General features: G+C 39.4%; 1 protein-coding gene across 1 annotated transcript; it reads right to left on the reverse strand.

The window, feature by feature from the left end:
* Window positions 1-513: 513 nt before the first annotated feature.
* Window positions 514-8,391, reverse strand: LOC126857344 (short stature homeobox protein 2-like). The gene is made up of 4 exons (XM_050606679.1): window positions 8,223-8,391; window positions 6,984-7,352; window positions 1,188-1,421; window positions 514-887 (listed from the first exon to the last, which is right to left on the reverse strand). The coding sequence occupies exons 1-4, from the start codon at window positions 8,389-8,391 to the stop codon at window positions 514-516; spliced, it is 1,146 nt and encodes a 381-aa protein (XP_050462636.1).
* Window positions 8,392-11,152: the final 2,761 nt, after the last annotated feature.

The raw sequence follows: 11,152 nt of genomic DNA on the forward strand, positions 1-11,152 counted from the left end.
TTTTTTGTACTTCTCAGACGCTTCGATGCACGTCGCGGATGAAAGGATACACGTGTGTCGTTTTTTAATATTCTATGCGGGCTAATTTCTGCATAAAATAACGACACATGCAATGTTAACCGCGTAGAGAGCTGCAGCTGGACAACTAAAGCCATACTTTCTTAGGATCAATTGAATTAAACAGGGACGCAATTAAAATTTCTGATATTTTGTCTATTAAAATTTACCATAGATGCGCAGATTATTTTCGCTCGCATAGAGATTTTAACAAACGAACAACGACAACGAGGGTCCCGATTTACTTCAACGTAAGATACATATTCTTCTTTATGGTATTAGAAATTAAGCTGACCGCAATTATAATTCAGTTCCGCTTCTTTCTTCTAAATCGCACCTCGCTGAATGTATGAATCCTCTTCGGAGAGCATACTCACCGTTTTCATTTTCGCACACCTCTTCATCCCCGTTGAATCCTCTTCGTCCGAGACATATCATCCCGCAACGTAGCATACCTTACGCGGGCCTATCGAGGCCTAAGGCCTCCTGGTGTCGTCTCGCTTTCAATCTCAAGTCCGCGATGCTGCTGTTTTTCGAACGGGCTGCCGCGGCGGCCAGCGACGCTGCTAGACTCAACGGATGAGGAGGATGACCGGCCGATGGTGCCGAGGGTGGCGGTGGTGGCGGTGGCAGACAGAAGAGACCACCGGCCGCTGCATAGTGCAGTACAGCTGGATCGAAAGCCGAGCCCACCGTCACGCTCGCGGCACCTGTTCCCTGCATCGGCGGTGGCGGATGCAACCTGAGCGCGGGCAGATACGGTGCGACCCGGCACGGCTCCAACGTCGTCGGCGGGCTACGCGGTGCCAGCACCATACTCCCGGCGACGCCTGCGAAAAGATTTAAATTTCAAAAATCTGATCTCAATCTTTTCCAATTGATCCTTCAATCCTGAGCCTAAAGATCCGCAGACTTATAATAAAAAGTTTATATTTTTCCATTTAATCTATTTTACATATATATATATATATATATATATATATATATATATATATTCTCTCTTTCTGGATGTCTCTGTACTTAAATTTTGTAAAAAAAGATTCCCTGGAAATTTTTTGACTTTCTATGTATTTTTATTCAAAATTCTAGGTAAAGAGAATATTTTAAAGATTTCTGTTTGCTTATTTCACCTTTGTGCAACTGACTCTCGTGCTTACGGCACTTGGCACGTCGATTCTGAAACCAGACCTGCACCCTCGCCTCGCTGAGACCGAGTCGTTGACTCAACTCTTCTCTCATGAACGCGTCAGGATAGTGCGTCTCGTCAAAAAGTCTCTCGAGCTCGGCCAACTGCTCAATGGTAAAGTTCGTTCGTGATCTCCTCTGCTTGCCATTGCTGTTTCCGTTGTTCCGACAATTGGATCCTATAAAATTAACTATTAGCAAGCAAGCGTGAAAAAAAACACCTTATATAAAGTTAAAAGTAAAAAAATAATATGTCTCCTCTCTTATTATAATTAATAATAAGATATATATAATAATAATATAAAATAATCATAGAATAAGAGGGAAAGAAAGAGAATTCATTGATTGGAAACTTCTCTTGCCGAGAATAGAAATCCGAATGTCATGAGTCATCATCAGAAGCGAGAAAAAGAGAAGGGTGATTTTCGCGCGATGATTAATTCACGGGGACAAATGCGCGACCGGCGAACGACCGAGATCGGAGAGCGACGTGCTACCAAATTGATCTCCGTCAAGTCGTTCACGGGCCATTTCTTCCACAGTCTGGGCGCCATCAACATATATCTTACCACTTTATGAGAATCTTATTCAAATCAAGATGTCGAGCACGACGTCTCTAATTGGATGACATTAGACAAACGTACCTCCTATCTCTCAAAGAGAAATGCAACGACGCGAAAGTTATTTTTCTCACCGATATTAAAGAACTATAAAACTACAAGTATTAAAACCGATTTTTATATTCATACGCAATGAACTGTATATACACGAGAGCGTGTCAATCGCATGTGAAATCTGCATGGTATCGCATCGAGAGCATCCTCCCGCGGAAGATTTCATCGGACAGATGCAGAAAGGTGGAGGTAGAGGGTGATTAAGGTAAGAGTACAAATTTTCCTCTCCCCCCTCCCCAGCCCTTCGTCTAGCAGAAAGGGTGGGGATGACTAACGACCCGGTATAAGACTGCGTAGCTCACCACTTTGCTAAATTATATAAATCACATCCCCTTCGTCAAGGGCTCTTACGCGAGACACTTAATCCACCTCTGTCCCCCTTCCTCTCCCTTCTAGTCCGGGTTTCCTCGCCTCTTTTACGTCAGCAACACCTCGAAAAGCCGTAGTACTGTAGTTACTTTACATTAAGCGACCATTAATTAAATCGTATGGCCGTTAATTATCTGTGAGCGTCTCTCTAACTCGCGGTGATGCTTGCGGCCGCTCTAATACGATGCTCCGAGAAAGTTTTTCGTGCTTTGGCATCCTATCGTCCTTCTTTCAAGATAGTTATCCTATTTTTGCCGGTTCAAATATCCTTTATATATATATGCATTTTTTTCATCATTTTCAATAATTTTTACAAAATTTAAAAGACCTGAAAGTAAAATTATGAATGAAAAAAAAAATTAATGAAATAAACAAGAATCAAATAATAATTTGTAAATCATTGTAGAATCTATAATAATCAGATTATCGTATTTTTCTTCACAATATTAATTATTTGTACAAAATATTGAGAATATTAAAAATTATAAATCATCCTATTTATATTTTATTTATTATTAAAGAAGAATGTGAATGTGTGAAAGAAGACATAGAAGAGACACCAAAAAGTAGTCTCTGTAGATGGTTTTTCGTACATAGAATTTATTCTTGCGGTATCACTTTTTGTTACTGTCTGATCATTTAAACAATATGATTTAGCCAAAAAAAGCGAAACAAAGCATTTTACGCAATCTACGTGAACGCTTTTACGCGCCGGCGCGATCGCCATGCGGCATTGCGTACGCGACCCCGTTTTAATCAATTAACGCGTATCCGCGTAATCCAATCTGAACCCTGAGGCAGGATACGCGCAACCCGCATCCATATGTACAGCGGCGGTTTAAAACCACTTCCCTTCCCCACCCTCCCCCTTCTCCTTTCTGCTTCAAAATAACTCGCGCGGTTTTCGACGCCCCTCATCCGCACCCGCGTTAGCATAACCCACGGGGAGCAACACATACGCGCCTTGTCGCAGTCATTAACTCAAACGTGTCAGTCGTTTATTCCCGTGAGGGAGAAAATCGGCATCGTCAAAATCCCCTCTTTATTCTTCACACTTTCGTCATTTTATAAAATGTTACTTTCTGATGCGAGGAGATGTAATAGATTATTACAATTATATATGTCACAATAATAATGATAATAATAATTATTATTATATAATAAATTAATTGTTATATAATTATTATATAATATATAATAAATAATAACATATAAAAAACAAGTATGCTATGCAACTTTAGCAATTAACATTTTTGAGGGGATTCTACGATGTTTTCCAAATCCAAAATAACACAGATTTCCCTAAATCACTTTATCCGTATCATTCGAGTATATCTCAAACGTCTCGATTCGAGGTGCAAAATCGTAGCTGCCGAACGTTAACCGAATACTTCGTAAAGATCGAGACAGCGAGAGAGAGATTCTATGGCAAAATAGGAGACAGATAGCATCGAACCCTGCTGGAAAACCCAAAGCAATCACACTCGGACGCGAGGGGTCACTAATTCGATTACTAAGAGCGCTGCCCTCTTGGCCTGATCCAGTTAAGCCACCCTCGGACCGACTACCACCTTGGCTATACTATTTTTCTCCCTCCAAAACGAGCCGAGATACGCGGCCATTAGACGTACAAAAGCGTCGTCGTATCCCAAGTATCGTAGTCACTGCATATGGCACACAGTCCCATGAATACGCAAGAAGCAGAGGAGGGTTTTTAGATCTGCAATCACTTATTGCTTAATGAAGCAAAGTGGTCTGTTGTATGCCGGTTGTACCCTTCGAGGAGTTTAACCACTTGTCGCATCATTCTTTCCAAATTTGAGTAATTATAAAATCACTCGACATCTGCAAAATATATATATGTAGTTAGTTATACAATTACATATTAGTAATTAATTTAGTTAATCTCTTTTTACTTTTTAATTAATTTAAATTTAATTATCAAATTAGAATAGTTTAGTCATAACAATCAGTCATTATAATATTTGTAAATATTATTTTCTCAAAACGAGCAAACGAGCCTTGCATCTTAATATTTTCACTCCGCAGCAATTTTATGCAAATATTTTAAAGCATATTTTAAAGCATACACATACATATACATATATATTATGTATATTTTTATATCGTTACATTGCGAGGAGGCGCGTTTGGCAAGAGACGTAAATACGCAAAAGGGGATTTCTCTCATTTTTCCTAAAGTAGCGGCCGTGCACCCTCCGCTATCATACTTCAGGAAACTCGCGCTCCAAGTGCCATAAATATACGTACGAGCGCGCGGGCCTTTGACCGGCGGTCAAGCACCAACACTTACGGCAATCGCGGAAAAACACGCGCGACTGAAGACCGATGGGCGCGAACACCGCGCTAAATCGTCGGGAGGGGCACAAAATGTGTTTTGGAGTATCGCATCGTTGGAAGAGTGTTCGTTTTAGAAAACTGCAAGATTCGTATAGTACATGACGCGAAAAGTGGCATTTTTGTTACGCGTTTTATATAATAATTGCAAATTGATATTAATAGAACGCTCCATCAGCATTAGTAGATAAACAAAGAGATAAAGAGGGAGATACTATATTAAGTAACACTTTTCTTTATCTCATTGCCTAAAATTTTCATAATTTTGCGAAACGGGAATTTGCAACTTCATTTTATTTATGTCAATGTCAGTGAATCAGGTAAACGTTTAGTCAGACATGACCAAGCTCAGACTGGCTTTTTTATTGGAGCAACTAATTGATATATCAGCCTAAATTCTTGCCAATTCTTTTTAAGTTATAAAAAAATATTTAATAATGTTATAATAAATATTGATTCTTACGAAACCGCAATGTAATTTTTGCGTTTTGCACATGTATGCACGTAATGTATAAAATATGACAATATAGAGGATTAACTCGGTATGAGAAGACAGAGGCGATCAACGGCTGCAAAATGTGCATTAATATCTATTACTTGAAGCTCTTTTCGATAACACCAAAAGTCCTCCAACTGGAAAGAAGTTTCTCGTAGATATTTACGATTTTACTTTCGCGGCCGTTGCAGGCTGAGCCAGGCAGATTGCTTTTTGATTTGCGTTTAATCGGAAAAAGTTATGGGCCCTCGAGAGATGGGCGAGTTGCTGCAGCAGCAGCAGCAGCCGTCGCTCTCTCTCCCCGTTAGGGGGCGTACACACAACTAACGCAGCGGGCCGCATATTAAACCATAAATTCATGGCGCCGCGCGCTCGACGTCCGGAGTTATCGCACAGGGAAGTGTGCGTGGCATTACTTCAACGCCGCACGCTTTTTATAACGCGATCGCCGTCGCTTCGATCTCATTCTCTGCTTCGTTCGTTTCCCGTTTTTAATCGTTGCCCGTTATAATAGTTTCGTTGCACACCGGGTATAAGCTATTATCCCATATAGTGACTAACCGATGTCTTCAGTGTACAATTAATTTTGATAATTTACAACAAATTCGTATTCAGAAATAACATTATAGCATTATTAAAACAAGATAATCGGACGATTTTTCAGACAATGGAAATAAAATGTTTCAATTCCTCTTATTAAAGGATTAATTATAAAGATTTAATGAAAGAGATATCAGAGATGTTAATTATAAGTTATTGTTAATTATAGTTGATTGATGAATAATTGATTTGCTTTTTCGTGAGAATCACAAGCAAGAAACTCAAATGTGATAATTTTTTTCCATCATGGAGAAAATAATAAAGAATAGTTATTTAACTGTGTACTTAAATTTTATAAAAAAAATTTCCCGAATTCCAATAAAATTCCATGCAAATTCCCCGATTTTTCCAGACACAAAAAATATTCCTAAGAATTTCAGATTTTCCAGAGAATAAATATCCTATTTGTTTAGATCTTTTCATTTTTAAAAACAATATTTTTTGACACCTTCTAAATGCATGATAATGTGTCTAAAAATAATTTTTATATGGATTAATTTCTATTTTTATATCGCCGTTAGAAATGCTTCGCCTCCGACCGAAGCAGAACGGGAGAGAGAGACTCGACATAATTTCATCTTTCAGTACTGTTCGGCCGAGCGGGCGTTTTATCGAAGATGACTCGGCTCGTGAGCGAAATCGCCGATCGGGTCGCCAATCATTACGTTGCGAACGGTCAGCTATTCCCAATCACTTGTGAGCTTTATTGGACGACGGTTTGAATTATAAACGAAGATCGGATCCCTCTGACCTGCCGCGACTTCGATGCCGCCGTCGAGGGAGGGAGTTTCCTGACCTGACCTTCCCGTTCCTGCACTCGTTCGCGCGGCAATCGCAAACGGGCTAATCCTAAAGGAAGTCGATCTGCCGAAATCAAAGTTGACACCGTTATACATTGGGTCAGGGCAGGGTATGAAACGCTAAAAGTCTGGGACAGATTTTGAGTTTGATCAGTTGAAAACAACGGATTGAGATTATTTTCTATACTTTTTATCTTATACCATTGAATTAATCACAAATTCCATAAACAAAAAAGTAAACAATTGCTTTAATTAATTATTTTCAAACGTGATACTATAAAAAGAAAAGATTTTTATTATTATCATTATTATATTAATAAAAATATTAATATAATATTATCAAATCTTTTCACATTATTAAACTGTCACACTTGAAAAATTAAATATACTTTCTATATCATAAAAATTAGTGTAAAAGAGTATTATGTGTTCATCACTACTTACCTTTGGTAGAGTCTTCTTGACCGCTCGACCTTGTAACTTGCGAGGATATTTTCGCCTGATCATTGGAAGATGCAGTTGTTTTGCTATCATTCAAGCTTTGATTTTTCAATTCGACGCAGTTCTCCGGACTGGGTGATCGATCCCTCGATATGGGCGGCGGCGAGGGGGTACATCCAAGAAGTTTGCGAACTGATAGCTTCAGCTCGGGAGTCTTCAAAGGTGGCAGACTTTCCGCAGTATCTCGGATGTCCTTGATCTTGGCCGCGACGGACAGATCCTCCGGTTGTAATCGGCCTTCCGGCGACGGCGGCTCCTCGACATTTCCACTCGTCTCGACGATACCAGCCGCGACTTCCTGCGCGCCTTCATCTAAACAAGTTTTGCTTGTATTGGTCTGGGATCATCTTGATCGTGATGAGGATCACATCGGCGATTAAATCGATTCGTAAGTGAATTGCAGTTTTAAAAGTAAGGAGCATTGACGGGCTTTTATTGGTATACTAATGAAATACGATGATAAAAAATGCAGATTGAATTGTAATAAAAAAGTTACAATTATAATTTAAAACATTATCTGCGTAGCTAACAAAATATATGTACATATATAAAATATTTAAGAGAATATAATATAATAACAATGAGAAATATAACAACACAAATAGCATCATAGGATATATATGTAATAAAAAAATTTGATTTGTAAAAAATAATAATGATTAAACTAAAAAAACGCAGATTATTATTTATAAAAAAACCGCAAACAATTAATTTTCGGCATTCTTAACATACGCAATTAATTTCTCTTTAATTCATGTATCAACATGATAGAAAGTTCTAAATAATAATGAAATGCAATATGTGAATATTGTTCAATAGAACACAAAGATATGATTTTACATAACTTGCACAATTAATCCTTTCTGGATAGATCCTCTAGATTGATACATATACTCCATTCTGTTTTGCTGATATTAATCACTGATAAACTAGCACAGACACATACGAATCGATCTCTGACTCGCGTAACAAATTCCCTTTCGATCTTATACATGTATGATATTAGATTTATATATGAGAAGATCATGATCTACAAAAACGTAACTAAAAAAATCTTAAGAGAATAGAAAAAAAAAACGCGCACACTGCGTTAATCGGTTTGACTTCGAGGCTAATTTCTGATCAATTCAATCGGCACATAAACATCACGATATGTCAGAAAAAAAAACTTGTCGCACGTACGTCGATCATCGTCGTCCACAGCATGATCGCCGATAAGATGCGCGACACTGAGCGTGATCCTGCCGCCGGCGGCCGATCTGCAGCCGGCAGCGGCGGCTTCGACGCTCGCCGCCGCCACAGCCACCGCGTTGTCGAAGCTCTTGGAGACGAACTGGGCAAGTTGCTCCATCCTCACGGTTATCGGGGCGACTCTCGCGCGCGACGTCGCGCCTCGGTACCGACGGCACTCGCCGCCGCCGTTGCGAGAGAGAACCGTCGTCGGGGGACACGTCGACGGGAGGCATATTGCGACGTCGGCGTCGCGACGCCACGCGTCGTCCAGGACGCCATTCGGCCGCCAGCCAATCCGCGCCAGGATGGGCGTGATGGAAACGCCCCGAGTTTGCCTCTCGTCGGTTTTTCGTCACCCTTCCTGAGCCGCAGGCTCGGACCTGTAACCCCTCGTCCCCTTCCGGAAGGCTGGCACATTCCACTCCTCAAACCGACGCTCATTAGCATTTGCGCCCGCTTTACCACCCGCCGCTGGAAACGCTCGCGTGGAATCTACCCCTCGCTGTTGGCCAGGGATGATAGGATACCGTTCGGCGACCATCCTACTACACTCCCGCATTTATCCCTCTCACTCTTACGCTCTACGCCGCATGCGACCGCCATCCAGGGCCGCTATATTTACTTGAAGGCAGAAAGAGGCCGTCGCGGGTACGCGGGTAATTAATCCGATGCTTTCCGCGGTCGGAGCTTTTCCTTTTTGTCCGGCCTTGTTATCGGTCATCAAATCGTCTTTCCACGCGAGATCTATAAAGAGATAGATATTTTACAAACGAGATCGAAAATTTTCATGATACGTATAATTCTTATTTTGATATTACGATAATGAATGTATGTATTTATAAATTATAATTTATTTATAAAACTTTATAAAGAGAGATTCGTAAGAATCATGCATAAAAATTGTCTAATTATATATAATATAAGTTGAAAAATTAATCTTATCAGAGAATTAAGAAACAAATTCTAGTTTTGATAACATAAAGATATATGATTCGTTTGCATTTTTAGATATAAGATTATATGATTTTTTTAAGCATAAATCGATGCAATAAGTTTCTTGTATTATTAAAATTTATTATTAAAAAATTGTTTTTTTTTTTTTTGGTGAGATTATTTAATTTATTTAAAAAATTATTATTTATCTCTCTTTAAAACTCTCTAAAATCTTTTCTAAAAAACACATATCCTGCGCATATATTATAATATTTCATAGAAAAGACAATTCCAAAACGTCAATTATTCATCTCCACTATGTGACATATCTAAAAATATAAAAAATTTCAAATAGAAATAAATTTGAAACATATCACGATGCAGATTTATCGATACACAGACAAACGGTCTTGCATGTTATTCGCGACAAATACATTTCTTTTGTCTCATATGCCATTTCACTCTTTCACTTTCTATATATTTTTCCGTTCCAATATCACTTCTCCTTTTATCAGTATCACACTCTTTCTCTCTCTCTCTCCCTCTCTCCTTCTTTTATCTTCGCCTTGTCTTTCTTTTCGATGGTGTATAATTCACAGAACTCTCGTGAACTCTCAGAATGATGTATATCGGCCCGATTTCGTAAACTAGATTTCATTCTTGCCGATCTCGATTTTTCGGGCACGATTTATCGCTCTCGATAAAGTATACGTTGTTACACAAGTCGAAAGAAACTTTGACTCTCGTTCTTGTCATGGTATCACTAAATCTGCATCGCTTTGCGCTTATCAAATCTATGGAAATTATCCTCTGTCGCGCGACGTCATTGTCCTGCAAATCTCTCTTTGCGTCAGGTGAATGCGACCCTGGGACGTGCGCCCCGTGTTTGTCGCCGCCAAACTCGGTGATATTTAAATGGGATTGCATTCGGGGAATGTAATTGCTCGGGTTGCTAGCGGACTCCGCGTTGTCGGTCCGTTTTACGGGATACGGACAGATGGGAAGAGAGAAGGATATAGTCCACTCAAGAAGTGCAAACAAATGCGTTTGAATGAAAATTTGAAACTTAAAAACATTGCGTCGCATATTGCAATTTTGGATTTTCTTTATGCTAAAGTTAAAATATTTTGATTCTCTATGTTACAAAAGGAATGTGTTCTATAATGTAATTTTATTAATAATATATGAAATAATATAGAAAAAAAAGAGACAAAAGTTATAAAGAATAAATAAAATAAAAATTCGACAAAACTTAAATAAAACTTCTCTTCGACATTCAGAAAAAATGAATATTAAAACACTTTAAAAAAATGCAATGTTTAACATTGAATTATCAAGGTCCCAAGACACTCAGTGTTGCTAATTAAATAAACGAAATTGATAACCAGCATCAAATAGTTAGATAACGAAAAATATAAATGGGAAAGTCGACACACGAAGACATTATTACTCGAAATATTCGCGCTTCTCAATTTCTCAATTTCCGAGAGATGAGACAACGACATTGGGATCGAGCGAGGACATCGTGTGAACGAGATGAGAGGATATTCTCCTCGTTACAACAAAGAGGAAGAGAGAGAGAGAGAGAGAGAGAGAGAGAGAGAGGAGCATCGATGGGAATGAGGATAGACGGAATGAAGGGGGGTAAAACGGGAGTGCGGCCTATAACGCAGGCAGACGGAGCCAATCAGGGCGCAATGCGATTACCTTAACGAGAAATCCGATTACTTATTCATTCGCCTAACTCGAAATCAGTTTAACTAATCGTTTAATTCGGTCGCTCGCTACCGGCCCCTCCGGTTGGTTCCACCCTTCGGATCTCCGGCCTGAGAGAAGAGGAGTGTAGACGATGTGCTATGTTAGCGGCAAACGGGGTGCGGGATTATGGTATCTTTTCAGGAACGTAGCGAAATTCCGAAAGTGTAAATCCTCGCACGAAGATCTGA

This window comes from Cataglyphis hispanica, chromosome 21, assembly GCF_021464435.1.
Source record: "Cataglyphis hispanica isolate Lineage 1 chromosome 21, ULB_Chis1_1.0, whole genome shotgun sequence".
Taxonomy (NCBI): Eukaryota; Metazoa; Arthropoda; class Insecta; order Hymenoptera; family Formicidae; genus Cataglyphis; species Cataglyphis hispanica.